The sequence below is a fragment of the Lethenteron reissneri genome, unplaced genomic scaffold (genome assembly GCF_015708825.2).
Source record: "Lethenteron reissneri isolate LAM-NWPU_2019-01 unplaced genomic scaffold, ASM1570882v1 scaffold_422, whole genome shotgun sequence".
Lineage (NCBI taxonomy): Eukaryota > Metazoa > Chordata > Hyperoartia > Petromyzontiformes > Petromyzontidae > Lethenteron > Lethenteron reissneri.
In genome coordinates, this window is record NW_026891944.1 from 1 (window position 1) to 18,758 (window position 18,758).

The following is an 18,758-nucleotide window of genomic DNA, read 5'->3' on the forward strand; positions in this document are numbered from 1 at the left end:
AGTGGGCTCCATTATATATACACACAAAGACAAAGAACCCCCATATAGCCTGTATATACTTTTGGGACAAGTGCTGTTATGGGCACCAATGAAAGCCAACACGGCACACGAGTGGGAGGGTGGCCAGCACCACACATAGCCGCCTTTGTCTCCCCAGTGGCGATGTTTACTACTACACACCACACCAGTTACTCACTTCCACCTTATCAGTGTGGCTGGTGCCTATCATCTCTGGTGAGTGGTGGCTGTCATCTCTGGTGAGTGGTGGCTATCATCTCTAGTGAGTGGTGGCTATCATCTCTGGTGAGTGGTAGCTACATCCACATCTCTGGTGAGATGTGGCTATCATCTCTGGTGAGTGGTAGCTATCATCTCTACTGAGTGGTGGCTATCGTCTCTGGTGAGTAGTGGCTATCGTCTCTCGTAAGTGGTGGCTGCCATCTCTGGTGAGTGGTGGCTATCATTTCTGGTGCGTGGTGGCTATCATCTCTGGTGAGTGGTGGCTATCATCTCTGGTGAGTGGTGGCTATCGTCTCTCGTGAGTGGTGGCTATCATCTCTGGTGAGTGGTGGCTATAGTCTGGTGAGCAGTGGTGAGTCTCTGGTGAGCGGTGCTCACGGTGTTCCTCGCTTGGTGGAGGCTGCACGGGCTGCAGGTCTCTGGCGGTGGCCCTGGGAGCCATCTCGTTGCTGCTGCTGCTGCGGCGTCGCGAGGGCCCGGCCTCGCAGGCGATGCCCAGCTCCTGGGCGAACTCCTCGCCGTACCAGACCAGCAGCTCAGAGCCGGGCCCCACGGCACGGAACGTGCGGTAGTAAATCTGCCCCCTGTGCTGGAAGGCCACCAGGTTCTGCTCCTGCTCATTCCTCGCGCAGTTGACGAACCTGCGCGGGCAGACGCGGGGGCGGGGTGGGCGCCGTTAGCGAGCGCCTATTAAGGGCCGGCACTGGGCGCTACGTGGGGGTGGTGTGGCTGGAACCACGCTCCGTACCGGGTGCTCATTTGATGCCGAGTCGACCAAGGGGAGGCCCAGGGTTGGTCTCTGTGTGTAGTGGGTCTGGTCTCTGTGTGTAGTGGTTCTTGTCTCTGTGTGTGGTGGTTCTGGTCTCTGTGTGTGGTGGTTCTGGTTTCTGTGTGTGGTGGTTCTGGTCTCTGTGTGGTGGTTCTGGTCTCTGTGTGTAGTGGTTCTGGTCTCTGTGTGTGCTGGTTCTTGTCTGTGTGTAGTGGTTCTGGTCTCTGTGTGTGCTGGTTCTGGTCTCTGTGTGTAGTGGTTCTGGTCTCTGTGTGTGGTGTTTCTGGTCTCTGTGTGTAGTGGTTCTGGTCTGTGTGTGCTGGTTCTTGTCTCTGTGTGTGGTGGTTCTGGTCTCTGGGTGTAGTGATTCTGGTTTCTGTGTGTAGTGGTTCTGGTCTCTGTGTGTAGTGGTTCTGGTCTCTGTGTGAAGTGGTTCTTGTCTCTGTGTGTAGTGGTTCTGGTCTCTGTGTGTAGTGGTTCTGGTCTGTGTGTAGTGGTTCTGGTCTCTGTGTGTAGTGGTTCTGGTCTCTGTGTGTAGTGGTTCTGGTCTCTGTGTGTGGTGGTTCTGGTCTCTGTGTGTAGTGGTTCTGATCTCTGTGTAGTGGTCCTTCAGACAATAATCACCTCATCCAGTTTGATTTAGATTCATCCTGAGCATCAACATATTCACAATCCTTTTTGTTTTTGTAAATCTGAAACACACACGCACACGAGCAGATCCACGGATAATTAATGTCAGTTGGACTGTAAGTTGAACTTCTTTCGTACCGCACGTAGCCAACCGTGCTGATCGGAGGTGCGGGGGAAGGACAACAAACTAAACACTAAAAGCAGTTCTAAAGAAATGCATTTTCAATCTACAAGATTTTAAAGTGCTAAGCTCCCAGTGGCTTCCTAACATTGGAAGGAAGAACCTTCCAGACGGCCGCAGAAGTGCATCTGTAAGCGCCGCGCCATGCGGTGACCACCGTCTTTGCTGTGTGTTACAAGTTCAAATAATTACGTTAATTTTTGGGTCTCTCTGTGATTCTGGGGTCTTGGGTGAGTCTCTAGGTCTCTGTACGAGTCTATGGGTCTCTGTGCGAGTCTCTAGGGTATCTGTGCGACTCTGGGTCTCTGTGTGAGACTGTGGGTCTCTGTGCGATTCTCTTGGTCTCTGTGCGAGTCTCTGGGGTCTATGTGTGAGACTGTGGATCTCTCTGTGCGATTCTCTGAGCATCTGTGTGGAGTATCTGGGTCTCTCTGTGTGAGTCTCTGGGTCTCTGTGTGAGTCTGTGTGTCCCACTGTGAGTCTCTGGGTCTCTGTTCAAGTCTCTAGGTCTCTGTGCAAGTCTGTGGGTCTCTCTATGCGAGTCTCTGGGTCTCTGTGCAAAGTCTCTGGGTCTCTCTGTGCCAGTCTCTGGGTCTCTGTGTGAGTCTGTGGGTGACTGTGTGAGGCTATGGGTCTCTGTGCGAGTCTATGGTCTCTGTGTGAATCTATGGGTCTCTGTGCGAGTCTATAGGTCTCTGTGCGAGTCTATGGGTCTCTGTGCGAGTCTATGGGTCTCTGTGTGAGTCTATGGGTTTCTGTGCGAGTCTATGGGTCTCTGTGTGAGTCTATGGGTCTCTGTGAGTCCTCTGGGTCTCTCTGTGCCAGTCTCTAGATCTCTGTGTAAGTCTGTGGGTGACTGTGTGAGGCTATGGGTTTCTCTGCATCGCCTTCACGAGCCTCCTCTCCACACACACGATGATGATGTAGGAATAGGAGGAGGCTGCAGCAGTAGCAGCAGCAGCTCACCAGCCAGCAGTACTCGCTCACGGGGTTCTCCTCAGACACCTCTCCCTGGTAGGGCCCAACATCACCCCCTTGGGCAGCTTCTTCCTGTTGCTCCACACCCCGAGGCCGGCGCCGGCGATGGAGGAGGGCGCCGACGGTGAGGCCCTGGGGCAGGCTGAGCCGGGCCCTGTTGGCCACTCCCGGGGCCAACGGCCGCGTCCGCGATGAACTCTGGCGGGCCGTGCACGGAGCACTCCGCCAGGTAGAAATCCCTGCACAGCTCGCAGAACTGAGAGCCACAGCAGCAGCAGTGGGAGGAGGGCGAACCGCAGTAGCAACAGCAGCAGCAGCAGTGGCACTGTGAGAGAGTGAGAGGGTGAGGAGCGCTCCAGACAGATGCCTCCCTCCCTCCCTCTCTGCATTGTGAACTTCTTTAGGTCAAATTTCGATTTAAAGCTTTCGTGACTGCAGGGATTCATCTTCTTGGTTCTTTTGGTAAAGTCACGTTTTCTACGTGACTTTACCGAAAGAACCAAGAAGATTATTTAGCTCGCTCATCGGAGATGTAAACCCTGTCACCCTCCCTGCTCCCTCCCTGCATCCCTGAGTGAGGGAGCAAAAGAGAGAGAGGTAAGTGAGAGTACGAGAAAGGGAGCGTGTGAGAGGGAAGGAAAGGGGGAGAGTGTGAGAGGGAGGCAGGTGGAAACGTATCGAGTGAGAGCGCGGGAGCAATAGAGATAGATAGGTGAGAGTGTGATAAACTGACATTGTGAGAAAGTGACAGTGTGAGAGAGAGTGTGAGAAAGTGACAGTGTGAGAGAGAGAGTGAGATAGTGACAGTGTGAGAGAGAGTGTGAGAAAGTGACAGTGTGTGAGAGAGAGTGAGAAAGTGACGGTGTGAGAGAGAGTTTGAGAAAGTGACAGTGTGTGAGAGAGAGTGAGAAAGTGACGGTGTGAGAGAATGTGTGAGAAAGTGACAGTGTGAGTGAGAGTGTGAGAAAGTGAGAGAGAGAGTGAGAGTGTGAAAGTGACAGGTGAGAGAGAGAGTGAGAAAGTGACAGTGTGAGAGAGAGTGTGAGAAAGTGACAGTGTGAGAGAGAGAGTGAGAAAGTGAGAGAGAGTGAGAGGGAGCAGGGGGTCTCACAGAAGAAGTCGTCGTCCTGGGGCTCCTCCACCTCTGTGTAGACTTGCCTCTCGCGCGGGCGCAGGCCGTTGCGAGAGCGAGCGCTGCGCGACACCGCCACAGCCTGTGCGGAGGCCGCGGCACGGAGGAGCCTGCAGGCAAACACGGCGAGATGTTGACTACCTCTCGTGGTCTACAGGAGGTCGTGGGTTCCATCCCGACTGTATAGTTTACAACATATTACCCTTTTGTATTTTAGATTGTATATTATGGCTAGTTTACATTTTATATTGTACGCTTATTCACAATTTTACATACTTTAGCCCCTTAGTATTAGTTAGACTTTGTAATTTTAGTATAGTTAGACTGTATACCACTTATTCCTACGTGTTGAATGTATGCACCTTCCGGCCATAGTAAATTCCTTGTGTGTGCAAACTTTCATGGCGAATACCTCCCCGTGGTTGCGTGGATTTTCTCCGGGTCCTCCGGTTTTTCCCCTCGACGTTTAGAATAAACGTCACGCGTTGAGAGTATTTGGCTGCTATAAATGTCCACGTAATGATAATGATGATGATAAGTCACTTCGTTGAGCTCTCATTTGTGATAGCCAGGTCGCTTGTGAAAAACAGCTACACAGCTCAGTGCGGCTTACCCTGGTAAAATAAACATCGTTTAGTTAATAGGCTGCATCAGTACCAGCAGCAGCACTGACAGGAGCACATGTAGCAGTAGCATCAACAGCAGTGGCGACTTCCATCAGCACTACAGAAGATTGGGGAGTTCCGGTGAGAATAGAGGGGAGCATGGAGTTCCGGGTGAGAATAGAGGGGAGAGTGGAGTTCCGGTGAGAATAGAGGGAGTGTGGAGTTCTGGTGAGAATAGAGGGGAGTGTGGAGTTCCCGGTGAGAATAGAGGGGAGAGTGGAGTTCCTGTGAGAATAGAGGGGAGAGTGGAGTTCCGGTGAGAATAGAGGGGAGTGTGGAGGGTCCGGTGAGAATAGAGGGGAGTGTGGAGTTCTGGTGAGAATAGAGGGGAGTGTGGAGTTCTGGTGAGAATAGAGGGGGAGTGTGGAGTTCCAATGAGAATAGAGGGGAGTGTGGAGTTCTGGTGAGAATAGAGGGGAGTGTGGAGTTCTGGTGAGAATAGAGGGGAGCGTGGAGTTCTGGTGAGAATAGAGGGGAGTGTGGAGTTCCGGTGGGAATAGAGGGAGTGTGGAGTTCCGGTGGGAATAGAGGGGAGTGTGGAGTTCCGGTGAGAATAGAGGGGAGTGTGGAGTTCTGGTGAGAATAGAGGGGAGTGTGGAGTTCCGATGAGAATAGAGGGGAGTGTGGAGTTCTGGTGAGAATAGAGGGGAGTGTGGAGTTCCGATGAGAATAGAGGGGAGTGCGGAGTTCCGGTGGGAATAGAGGGGAGCGTGGAGTTCTGGTGAGAATAGAGGGGAAGTGTGGAGTTCCGGTGGGAATAGAGGGGAGTGTGGAGTTCCGGTGAGAATAGAGGGGAGTGTGGAGTTCCGGTGGAATAGAGGGGAGTGTGGGAGTTCCGGTGGGAATAGAGGGGAGTGTGGAGTTCCGGTGAGAATAGAGGGAGTGTGGAGTTCTGGTGAGAATAGAGGGGAGTGTGGAGTTCCGATGAGAATAGAGGGGAGTGTGGAGTTCTGGTGAGAATAGAGGAGTGTGGAGTTCTGGTGAGAATAGAGGGGAGTGTGGAGTTCCGGTGAGAATAGAGGGGAGTGTGGAGTTCTGGTGAGAATAGAGGGGAGTGTGGAGTTCCGATGAGAATAGAGGGGGAGTGTGGAGTTCCGTGAGAATAGAGGGGAGTGTGGAGTTCTGGTGAGAATAGAGGGGAGTGTGGAGTTCCGATGAGAATAGAGGGAGTGCGGAGTTCCGTGGGAATAGAGGGAGCGTGGAGTTCTGGTGAGAATAGAGGGGAGTGTGGAGTTCCGGTGGGAATAGAGGGAGTGTGGAGTTCCGGTGGGAATAGAGGGGAGTGTGGAGTTCCGGTGGGAATAGAGGGGAGTGTGGAGTTCCGATGAGAATAGAGGGGAGTGTGGAGTTCGGGTGGGAATAGAGGGGAGTGTGGAGTTCCGGTGAGAATAGAGGGGAGTGTGGAGTTTGGTGGGAATAGAGGGGAGTGTGGAGTTCCGGTGAGAATAGAGGGGAGTGTGGAGTTCTGGTGAGAATAGAGGGGAGTGTGGAGTTCTGGTGAGAATAGAGGGGAGTGTGGAGTTCCGATGGGAATAGAGAGGAGTGTGGAGTTCCGGTGAGAATAGAGGGGAGTGTGGAGTTCCGGTGAGAATAGAGGGGAGTGTGGAGTTCTGGTGAGAATAGAGGGGAGTGTGGAGTTCTGGTGGGAATAGAGGGGAGTGTAGAATTCCGGTGAGAATAGAGGGGAGCGTGGAGTTCTGGTGAGAATAGAGGGCAGTGTGGAGTTCTGGTGAGAATAGAGGAGAGTGTGGAGTTCCGGTGAGAATAGAGGGGAGTGTGGAGTTCTGGTGAGAATAGAGGGGAGTGTGGAGTTCTGGTGGGAATAGAGGGGAGTGTAGAATTCCGGTGAGAATAGAGGGGAGCGTGGAGTTCTGGTGAGAATAAAGGGGAGTGTGGAGTTCTGGTGAGAATAGAGGGGAGTGTGGAGTTCCGGTGAGAATAGAGGGGAGCGTGGAGTTCTGGTGAGAATAGAGGGGAGTGTGGAGTTCTGGTGAGAATAGAGGGGAGTGTGGAATTCCGGTGAGAATAGAGGGGAGTGTGGAGTTCCGGTGGGATTAGAGGGAAGTGTGGAGTTCTGGTGGAAATAGAGGGGAGTGTGGAGTTCCGGTGAGTATAGAGGGGAGTGTGGAGTTCCGGTGAGTATAGAGGGGAGTGTGGAGTTCCGGTGGGATTAGAGGGAAGTGTGGAGTTCTGGTGGAAATAGAGGGGAGTGTGGAGTTCTGGTGGAAATAGAGGGGAGTGTGGAGTTCCGGTGGGAATAGAGGGGAGTGTGGAGTTCTGGTGGGAATAGAGGGGAGTGTGGAGTTTCGGTGAGAATAGAGGGGAGTGTGGAGTTCCGGTTGGAATAGAGGGGAGTGTGGAGTTCTGGTGAGAATAGAGGGGAGTGTGGAGTTCCGATGAGAATAGAGGGGAGTGCGGAGTTCCGGTGGGAATAGAGGGGAGCGTGGAGTTCCGGTGGGAATAGAGGGGAGTTTGGAGTTCCGGTGAGAATAGAGGGGAGTGTGGAATGTTGGTGGGAATAGAGGGGAGTGTGGAGTTCCGGTGAGAATAGAGGGGAGTGTGGAGTTCTGGTGAGAATAGAGGGGAGTGTGGAGTTCTGGTGAGAATAGAGGGGAGTGTGGAGTTCCGGTGGGAATAGAGAGGAGTGTGGAGTTCCGGTGGGAATAGAGGGGAGTGTGGAGTTCCGGTGAGAATAGAGGGGAGTGTGGAGTTCTGGTGAGAATAGAGGGGAGTGTAGAATTCCGGTGAGAATAGAGGGGAGCGTGGAGTTCTGGTGAGAATAGAGGGGAGTGTGGAGTTCCGGTGAGAATAGAGGGGAGTGTGGAGTTCTGGTGAGAATAGAGGGGAGTGTGGAGTTCTGGTGGGAATAGAGGGGAGTGTAGAATTCCGGTGAGAATAGAAGGGAGCGTGGAGTTCTGGTGAGAATAGAGGGGAGTGTGGAGTTCTGGTGAGAATAGAGGGGAGTGTGGAGTTCCGGTGAGAATAGAGGGGAGCGTGGAGTTCTGGTGAGAATAGAGGGGAGTGTGGAGTTCTGGTGAGAATAGAGGGGAGTGTGGGATTCCGGTGAGAATAGAGGGGAGTGTGGAGTTCCGGTGAGTATAGAGGGGAGTGTGGAGTTCCGGTGGGAATAGAGGGAAGTGTGGAGTTCCGGTGGGAATAGAGGGGAGTGTGGAGTTCTGGTGGAAATAGAGGGGAGTGTGGAGTTCCGGTGGGAATAGAGGGGAGTGTGGAGTTCTGGTGGGAATAGAGGGGAGTGTGGAGTTTCGGTGAGAATAGAGGGAAGTGTGGAGTTCCGGTTGGAATAGAGGGGAGTGTGGAGTTCTGGTGAGAATAGAGGGGAGTGTGGAGTTCAGATGAGAATAGAGGGGAGTGTGGAGTTCCGGTGAGAATAGAGGGGAGTGTGGAGTTCTGGTGAGAATAGAGGGGAGTGTGGAGTTCCGATGAGAATAGAGGGGAGTGCGGAGTTCCGGTGGGAATAGAAGGGAGCGTGGAGTTTCTGGTGAGAATAGAGGGGAGTGTGGAGTTCCGGTGGGAATAAAGGGGAGTGTGGAGTTCCGGTGGGAATAGAGGGGAGTGTGGAGTTCCGGTGAGAATAGAGGGGAGTGTGGAGTTCCGGTGGGAATAGAGGGGAGTGTGGAGTTCCGGTGAGAATAGAGGGGAGTGTGGAGTTCCGGTGGGAATAGAGGGGAGTGTGGAGTTCCGGTGAGAATAGAGGGGAGTGTGGAGTTCTGGTGAGAATAGAGGGGAGTGTGGAGTTCCGGTGGGAATAGAGGGGAGTGTGGAGTTCCGGTGAGAATAGAGGGGAGTGTGGAGTTCCGGTGGGAATAGAGGGGAGTGTGGAGTTCCGGTGAGAATAGAGGGGAGTGTGGAGTTCTGGTGGGAAGAGAGGGGAGTGTGGAGTTCCGGTGGGAATAAAGGGGATTGTGGAGTTCCGATGGGAATAGAGGGGAGTGTGGAGTTCCGGTGGGAATAGAGGGGAGTGTGGAGTTCCGGTGGGAATAGAGGGGAGTGTGGAGTTCTGGTGAGAATAGAGGGAGTGTGGAGTTCTGGTGGGAATAGAGGGGAGTGTGGAGTTCCGGTGAGAATAGAGGCGAGCGTGGAGTTCCAGTGGGAATAGAGGGGAGTGTGGAGTTCCGGTGAGAATAGAGGGGAGCGTGGAGTTCTGGTGGGAATAGAGGAGAGTGTGGAGTTCCGGTGAGAATAGAGGGGAGGGTGGAGTTCTGGTGGGAATAGAGGGGAGTGTGGAGTTCTGGTGAGAATAGAGGGGAGTGTGGAGTTCTGGTGGGAATAGAGGGGAGTGTGGAGTTCTGGTGAGAATAGAGGGGAGTGTGGAGTTCCGGTGAGAATAGAGGGGAGTGTGGAGTTCCGGTGAGAATAGAGGGGAGTGTGGAGTTCTGGTGGGAAGAGAGGGGAGTGTGGAGTTCCGGTGGGAATAAAGGGGATTGTGGAGTTCCGATGGGAATAGAGGGGAGTGTGGAGTTCCGGTGGGAATAGAGGGGAGTGTGGAGTTCCGGTGGGAATAGAGGGGAGTGTGGAGTTCTGGTGAGAATAGAGGGGAGTGTGGAGTTCTGGTGGGAATAGAGGGGAGTGTGGAGTTCCGGTGAGAATAGAGGGGAGCGTGGAGTTCCAGTGGGAATAGAGGGGAGTGTGGAGTTCCGGTGAGAATAGAGGGGAGCGTGGAGTTCTGGTGGGAATAGAGGAGAGTGTGGAGTTCCGGTGAGAATAGAGGGGAGGGTGGAGTTCTGGTGGGAATAGAGGGGAGTGTGGAGTTCTGGTGAGAATAGAGGGGAGTGTGGAGTTCTGGTGGGAATAGAGGGGAGTGTGGAGTTCTGGTGAGAATAGAGGGGAGTGTGGAGTTCCGGTGAGAATAGAGGGGAGCGTGGAGTTCCAGTGAGAATAGAGGGGAGCGTGGAGTTGCGATGTGAATATAAATCACCGCTGCAGGCTACGCACCTCCATGTATCCTCTGGAGCGCCACCCTCAGGGCCTCTTTGCAGGCGGTAGCTCTGCGCTCCAGCCTGAACATCGCCATCCTGGCCTTGTGCACCTCCCTCAGCTCAAATCCCCTGGACTCCTCCTCCTGCTGCTGCTGCTCCTCCTCCACGCCCTGCAAGATGCTCCACACGTACTCCAGGGCTTCCGCTTTAGTCTGAGCGGAGGGGGTGGTGGGGTGAGGGGGGCAAAGTTTGTGCGGTGACCAGCGGTGGCTAGGAGATGTTAACTCCCTCGCCTGGTACGTAGGAAGTCGCGGGTTCGATCTCGACCCTGACACCTCATCGGATTCCTCTAGTACAGTATACAGTAAGGGAAAAAAGTATTTGATCCCCTGCTGATTTTGTACGTTTGCCCACTGACAAAGAAGTGATCAGTCTATAATTTGAACGGTAGGTTTATTTGAACAGTGAGAGACAGAATAACAACAACAAAATCCAAAAAAAACGCATGTCAAAATGTTATCAAGTGAATTGCATTTTAATGAGGGAAATACGTATTTGACCCCCTCTCAATCATAAAGATTTCTGGCTCCCAGGTGTCTTTTATACAGGTAACGAGCTGAGATTAGGAGCACACTCTTAAAGGGAGTGCTCCTAATCTCAGCTTGTTACCTGTATAAAAGACACCTGTTCACAGAAACAATCAATTAGATTCCAAACTCTCCACCATGGCCAAGACCAAAGAGCTCTCCAAGGATGTCAGGGACAAGATTGTAGACCTACACAAGACTGGAATGGGCTACAAGGCCATTGCCAAGCAGCTTGGTGAGAACGTGACAACAATTGGTGTGATTATTCGCAAATGGAAGAAACACAAAAGAACTGTCATACTCCCTCGGCCTGGGGCTCCATGCAAGATGTCACCTCGTGGAGTTGCAATGATCATGAGAACGGTGAGGAATCAGCCCAGAACTACACGGGAGGATCTTGTCAATGATCTCAAGGCAGCTGGGACCATAGTCACCAAGAAAACAGTTGGTAACACACTACGCTGTGAAGGACTGAAATCCTGTAGCGCCCGCAAGGTCCTCCTGCTCAAGAAAGCACATATACATGCCCGTCTGAAGTTTGCCAATGAACATCTGAATGATTCAGAGGACAACTGGGTGAAAGTGTTGTGGTCAGATGAGACCAAAATGGAGCTCTTTGGCATCAACTCAACTCGCCCTGTTTGGAGGAGGAGGAATGCTGCCTATGACCCCAAGAACACCATCCCCACCGTCAAACATGGAGGTGGAAACATTATGCTTTGGGGTTGTTTTTCTGATAAGGGGACAGGACAACTTCACCGCATCAAAGGGACGATGGACGGGGCCATGTACCGTCAAATCTTGGGTGAGAACCTCCTTCCCTCAGCCAGCGCATTGAAAATGGGTCGTGGATGGGTATTCTAGCATGACAATGACCCAAAACACACAGCCAAGGCAACAAAGGAGTGGCTCAAGAAGAAGCACATTAAGGTCCTGGAGTGGCCTAGCCAGTCTCCAGACCTTAATCCCATAGAAAATCTATGGAGGGAGCTGAAGGTTCGAGTTGCCAAACGTCAGCCTCGAAACCTTAATGACTTGGAGAAGATCTGCAAAGAGGAGTGGGACAAAATCCCTCCTGAGATGTGTGCAAACCTGGTGGCCAACTACAAGAAACGTCTGACCTCTGTGATTGCCAACAAGGGTTTTGCCACCAAGTACTGTCATGTTTTGCAGAGGGGTCAAATACTTATTTCCCTCATTAAAATGCAAATCAATTTATAAAAAAATTTACATGCGTTTTTCTGGATTTTGTTGTTGTTATTCTGTCTCTCACTGTTCAAATAAACCTACCATTAAAATTATACACTGATCATTTATTTGTCAGTGGGCAAACGTACAAAATCAGCAGGAGATCAAATACTTTTTTCCCTCACTGTATGTATGTTGAATTTCTTTGTAACCGTACGTAGCCAACCTCGCTAATGGGAGGTGCGGCGGAAGGACAACAAACTAAAGACAACAGCAGCAGCAGCAGCTGTAACGAGAGGAGTGCCGTGCGCTGTGCACAGAGACCTTGCGCTTGCTGGGAGCTGCCCTCGCGTGCGACTCTCCCACGGTGGCCCAGCGTGAAGCAGCCCCCTTGCCTCCTCCTGCGTGAGCACACGCACACACGTGAACACATGCACACACGTGATCACACGTGAACACACGTGAACACACGCACGCACGCAGCCGAAACGTCGTGAGAATTATTTTATTTTATTATGTTTTATTTTTATGATTTTATTACTTCCCTTCTATGTGACTTTACCGAAAGAACCAAGAAGATGAAACCCAGCAGTCACGAAAGCTTTAAATCGAAATTTAACCGCCTCTACGGGGAGGGTTTCCACATAACTTTGAGATCCTTCAACAAGCTCCGTGATAAGAAGGCTCAGCTAATCGAGTCTCTCACCTTTCTGAAGAGATGCCGCGACTCTAAGGTAATACCAAACGCATTTACACTAACATCTGCTGCTGTAACTTCTTCTAATGCGAAACGAATTATATATAAGCTCCTAGCTTGGCAGTGTCTCATTCTTCACCTGAAGACGGCTGCTTGCGTTGTAGCCGAAACGTCGTGAGAATTATTTTATTTTATTATGTTTTATTTTTATTATTTTATTACTTCCCTTCTACGTGACTTTACCGAAAGAACCAAGAAGATGAATCCCTGCAGTCACGAAAGCTTTAAATCGAAATCTACAGGGGGTCTCCGTGCGAGTCTACAGGGGGTCTCTGCGTGAGTCTACAGGGGGTCTCTGCGTGAGTCTACAGGGGGTCTCTGTGCGAGTCTACAGGGGTTTCTGTGTGAGTCTACAGGGGGTCTCTGCGTGAGTCTACAGGGTGTCTCTGAGTGAGTCTACAGGGGTCTCTGTGTGAGTCTACAGAGGGTCTCTGCGTGAATCTACAGAGGGTCTCTGCGTCAGTCTCCAGGGGTTGTCTGTGTGAGTCTACAGGGGTCTCTGCGTGAGTCTACAGGGGGTCTCTGTGTGAGTCTACAGGGGATCTCTGTGTGAGTCTACAGGGGGTCTCTGCACGGTCTGCAAGCGCCCTTTTACGTTTGCCTCCACCTCTTCGTCCTCCGTGCATCGCCACCTCCTTCCTCTTCCTCCTCCCCGTCCACTCCTCGTCGGAGTCGCTCGACCGCCCGCACTCCGCTCCATTCCCCCTCACCCTGCGCTTGCCACGTGCGCGCATGAACTCGGGCTGGGCCGGGTTCATCCCTGCGCAAGAAGGCAGTCGGTCATTGTTATTTGTACGTATTGGCGGTACACCGGTGCAGCATAGCAACACACCGGGTCCTCGTAACACAGTCCTGACGATGTGATTATTATCAGAGCGTGTTTGTTTGCGTGATCACCACAAGTACGCGTGGTTAATGCAGTAACTTGATTCCTTGCAAAGGAATAATCTATCTGGTGTTTGAACATATTATCGCCTCCTGTTTTATTGCCAGAAAGGGTAAACCGATTCTTATTTTTCATACTTTGATTCTGGCAAAAAGGTCCCATGATATAGCTGCTCACCCCGAGCTATAGATGCTCTTGACACTGCATTGTCTTTGTACCGGTCGCCTTTTGGTGTTGTTCTCTGGTCTGACACTGGTGAGACTAGGCCATGAAGAAGGCTGTCTCTGGGGTAGACCAATCAGTTTCAAAGACAATGATTAAATATTATCAAATACGTTAAACGCGTGATGTTGATTCTACATGTGGAGCGAAAACCCGGAGGACCAGGAGAAAAACCATCGCGACCACGGGGAGAGTGAACATGCAAACTCCAAATACACAGCAGGCGTCAGGGTCAGGATCGAACACACGACCTCCTGTAGACCAGGAAAGGGAATTCACATCTCACCGGGGAGAGACACACGCAGACTCCAGATATATGACAGGCTTCGTCAGCGTCGGCATCGAAACCACGACCTCCTGTAGACTAGGCGAGGTAGTTAACATCTCACCCGGGAGAGACACACGCAGACTCCAGATATATGACAGGCATCGTCAGGGTCTCCATCGAACCCACGACCTCCTGTAGACCATGAGAGGGAGTTAACATCTCGCCACCATGGCGGTCCATGCATGCCACGCTGCTACGACGTTTTGGTCTCATCATTATAATTACTAACACGGTAGAACGAACACCTCAGCCGTGGCAGACCATTGTTATAATTCAGTGGGCTCACATGACATTGACTTCTCCAAGACAGAGGTTCTCTGCAAGCCATCCGGCTACTATGAGAGATTCGTTCATGAGGCCATCCACATATACAAACACAGAGACAATTTCAACTGAGAAGATGGACTCTGGCTCAGCAATCATTGGAAGGACGTAATAAACCATTTCGGATCTTAACTGATTGTGTTCACGTTTTCTCCTCACGAAATGGAGTCTTTGCTCCGCTGCAAGTCTCCTTCTACCACTCTCCATTGATATATTTCGTTGCTTCCTCTTCGTACCTTTCACGCGACGGTCAATGAGATGGTGTATAGCAGATTGTATAATAATAAATAGTATAACAGTGTAATGTCTAATATAATGTATAAGGTAATATATAGTATCGTAATTGTATAGTGAATATACAGCAGTGTGGTATACAGTAGGGTGTGTAGAATAATACATAGTCTAATATTACAATGCATAGTCTAAGGTAGTGTATAGTAACGCAGTGTATAATTCAATGTTGGGTTGGTCTATGGCAGTGTATAGTACGGGGTATATGCGTGTGATGTAAGAAAAAAGTTTAGCTGGAGGCATATTATTTTTTTTTGCGACATAGAAGTGTAATGTATAACTTACTGTTAGTACCTCAGCTTATTGGAGAGTATATTGAGTATATTGATTACATTGATGTATTTTATATTTTAGTTTTTTATCGGTTCACTATATGATAGTCATTATATAGTGTAGCGTATACCCAGTTACTTAATGTTAATAGCTCAGCTTATTGGAGAGTATATTGAGCACATTGATTACACTGGTCAACAAAAAAAAAGATTTCTGGCCTGGACTTTTGCAGCTGTTTAAGACTAGTTTCAGGGTGCCGATTCCAAATCTGATCTCAGATTTGCTCTATCACATCATTTTTAAATCCTTTATATTAAGTTCGCGTGCTTGCGTGCTTGCTTGCTTAGGACCGTGCAAATCTTTCGGTCGTTTTTTAACCCACTTCCCGTGATCCAATCGAGCTGACATTTTCCACACAGACTCGTTGTGCCAGACAATTATTGTTCGTGAAAAAAAATTCCCAAAATGTTACACTTTTTAGGCAAAAAAAAAAATATTTTACATATATTCAGATAGAACTAATTCATGGCTTTGGCTGAACGTCAGAGTGTAAGAGCCAAGAGCGTAACCCCTCCACAGGCCGTGGCGGAGTAGCGCAGTTGGTAGCGCCCTCGCTTCCCATGCCAAAGGTCGCGGGATCGATCCCCGCGTCCTCCACAGGCGAATATATTTTTAAATCCTTTATATTAAGTTAGCTGCCACGCATATAAAGGATTTATAGTGAAAAACTTTGTTTTTACGGGTTATACTTATATGCTATCGGCATACTCCATTTTCATTGATTTTACCCGAAATTTACTCTGTCACTTATGATTGCAAGTTGTTGCGAGTCAGTGACTGCTTTAGTGTTAAAATATGGTGCTGTATTTTTAGGATAGTGTGTTTATGATATCATTTTATGTAGATATCCACATTTATTTAATATTTTTCTTCTGCAGTTTTCATTGAAAATGCAATATTTCATATCTCAAAAACCTGATGTGATAGACAAAAACTGATGCCAGATTTGGAGTCAGAACCCCAAAATTACCTTAAACCCCTTGGAATACCTTATGCCAGAAAAAGTGTGTTGACCAGTGTTATATTGATAACACTGCTAAATTCCTCTTGATATGTAAATGCCTTTGTCAAGGCGCCCTCCTCCTCTAACCCAGCTTAAATATACGCTGCCAAGCTTGGCGGTGTTCATTGGGACGCTGTCTTTCCGACAGCTCTGTTTCTTCACCTGAGGACGGCTGCTTGTGTTGTAGCCGAAACGTAGTGATAATTATTTTATTATGTTTTATTTTTATTAGTCATGTAGAAGGGAAATAATCAAAATAAAACAAAAAATACAATTATTATGTTTTATTCAATAATAAAAATATAAAAATAAAACATAAAATACAATTATTCTGTTTATTTTTTATTATTTTATTACTTCCCTTCTACGTGACTTTACCGAAAGAACCGAGAAGATTTCGATTTAAAGCTTTCGTGACTGCAGGGATTCATCTTCTTGGTTCTTTCGGTAAAGTCACGTAGAATAATAAAATAATAAAAATAAAACATAATAAAATAATTGTATTATGTTTTATTTTTATTATTTTATTATTTCCATTCTACGTGACTTTACCGAAAGAACCAAGAAGATGAACCAAGAAGATGAATTAGTTTAGTTGCGAAGAGGCTCGGCCTGCCGTACCCACCGAGGTTCAGCAGGACGGCGTGGTTCTGCTTGATGTTCCTGTAGCGCCGCTTCTCGCACTCGGCCAGATCGCTCCACTCGGCCTTGGTGAAGAAGCCTCTGATGTCTCGGAAGTCGCCCATCTCCTGCTGCTGCTGCTGCTGAGGCGCAGAGACACGGAGGGACGAGACGCGGACGACGGTCAGACGCAGTCACGGAGATGGAGTCACATGGAGACAGAGTCACAGGGATACGAGACTAAGATCCCCCGTGTGGCCTTAACAGACTGTCGGGTCAAGCGCTGTGAGCGAGCGGCGCCTATGAAGGCCGGAACGACACACGAGGGGGTGGGTGGCCAGCACCACGCCCGGCCGCCTTTGTCTCCCCAGTGGCGATGTTCACTACACACCGCTACACCAGGAACTCATTTGAGGCTGAGTCGACCTAGGGGAAGAGGCCCAGGACCGGTCAGAGACTCCAGTTCCATTCCCGCTCACGGCCACCACCAACAGCGGTGACGATCATCTGAACCGGTCGTGGACCTCATCCCCTAGGTCGACTCAGCCTCAAATGAGCACCCGGTGTAGCGGTGTGTGAACATCGCCACTGGGGAGACAAAGGCGGCCGGGCGTGGTGCTGGCCACCCACCCCTCGTGTGCCACAGCGCCGGTAGCCTTAGTAGGTGCTGCTCGCTAACAGCCTGTTAGAGGCTACACGGGGGATCTTTGTCTTTGTGGTAAAGTGTGTGAACTCCCACCTCTACCATGACGTACTAGCTCCAGCTTTACCTCCACCTGAGGTAACCTCAGGTTACCTAAGATAGAGGTAACCTTTACCTCAGATGAGGTAACATTACCTCAGGTGAGGTAACTTTACCTTAGGTAGAGGTAAAGTTACCTCTATCCGAGGTAAAGTAACATTACCTCAGGTGAAGTAACTTTACCTCATGTGAGGTAACATTAACTCAGGTAAATGTAACATTTGAGGTAAACCGAACGTATTCACATCACTTCAGCTAATGCCCATATTGTAATATTCTCACGTAGTTAAATCATTAAACACAATTATCGCGTGATTATTACCTCAGGGTAAGGTAATCGGAATGCAATGGAAGGTGAGGTAACTTTACCTCAGGCGACGTAACTTTACCTCGCGGGAGGTAACATCCCCTCAGGTAAATGTAACATTACTTGAGGTAATCCGAACGTATTCACATCACTTCAGCTAATGCTCATATCTTTACGCTAATATCGTAATATCGTCACGTGGTTAAATCGTTAAACACAACGCTCGCGTGACGTCACCACCTCAGTGTCGAGCCGTCGACACTTCACGCGGCAGCCTCGAAGTGCACCCAGCCTGGCACAGGCGCCGTGGTGACGTCACCGTCACTCAGTGGCCAATGGCGGCGGTTGGTGGTGGTGGGGAGTGGGGTGGGGAGGGAGGAGGGGAGTGGGGAGTGGGGGGGCGAGACGCGTGACGTCACCACGCAGTGACGTCATCAGTTTTAAGAGTTTAAATTTTTATTCTGGAAGAATCCGATGAGCTGTGAAGCTCTTTGTCCAGTAGGGGCACGTGGTCAGAACGCCACAACAACAAACACAACACAATAAACACCGTAGCAGTGCAGAGTATAGGAAAGGTAGGCACATGACCAAAACACATCTGTAGGGGCGTGTGAATTGAAGTCTGTAGGACAGTGTGATGTGTAATTTTGTTGGGTCATAGTTTTACCATCCTTGAGGTGCAGGGTTGACGACTGGGATTGGTGTTGTTAGGATTAGCAGTGAGCAGTTGTGACCAGGTGCTGCTGTGTGTAACGATTACAGATAACGCCAGGGGGGGGGGGGGCAGTTTAAGAGCCGGGAGCCGACAGCTTGGGGCTCGCAGTGGCTACAGCGACTATTGGAACGGTCGATGCGGCCTCTGCGTTAAACAGCAGAAGACAGCGGCACAGTCTGGTTCTCCTACAACGCCGCGTGTTAGTTTGAACAACGCCGATTGGATGATATAACGCCGTGAATGATGTGTAGGGGAACACGCTGTTTGTAACGCGGATGCGGATTGGATGCAACGCGAGCGAGCGAACGGAACGAGGTCGCAACGCGAGTAGGAACAAGCGGTTCTCCGTGCGGCTGCCTCGGCGTAGCGGCATCACGCGAGGAGGCATTGGGATGCTGCTGGATGCTGCTTCTAGACGCTACCCACGCGCCTCAGTCGTAGTCCGGCCTCTGTCTCACCCATCATCTCGCGTGTTGTCGCGGACCACGCTTCACCCCCCATAGTTTATATTATTTCTCCACAACGCGGTGTTCTTCAGGAACGCAACAATGACCACCACATCTTCTTGGTTCTTTCGGTAAAGTCACGTAGAATGGAAATAATAAAATAAATAAAATAAACATGATAAAGAAAATGTTTATTTTTATTATTTTATTATTAAATAAAAATAATAATTATAAAACAATGACTTTATTGTTTAAATTTTATTATTTTATTATTTCCATAAAAATAAAAAATAATAAAGTAAATGTTTATTTTATTATTCTATTATTAAATAATAAAATAATAAAAATAAAACAATTACTTTCTTGTTTTATTTTTATTATTTTTATTATTTCCATAAAAATATAACATAATAAAGTAAATGTTTATTTTTATAATTTTATTATTAAATAATAAAACAATACAAATAAAACAATTA

General features: G+C 49.5%; 1 protein-coding gene across 1 annotated transcript; it reads right to left on the reverse strand.

Moving 5' to 3' along the window:
* Positions 1-618: 618 nt before the first annotated feature.
* Positions 619-17,254, reverse strand: LOC133339829 (histone-lysine N-methyltransferase PRDM7-like; the record flags this gene model as incomplete). The annotated part of the gene is made up of 8 exons (XM_061547965.1): positions 17,204-17,254; positions 16,077-16,212; positions 12,660-12,824; positions 11,632-11,708; positions 9,549-9,744; positions 3,982-4,040; positions 2,885-3,054; positions 619-881 (listed from the first exon to the last, which is right to left on the reverse strand). Coding segments are annotated over exons 2-8 (1,051 nt in total), but the record flags the coding sequence as incomplete, so codon positions are not given.
* Positions 17,255-18,758: the final 1,504 nt, after the last annotated feature.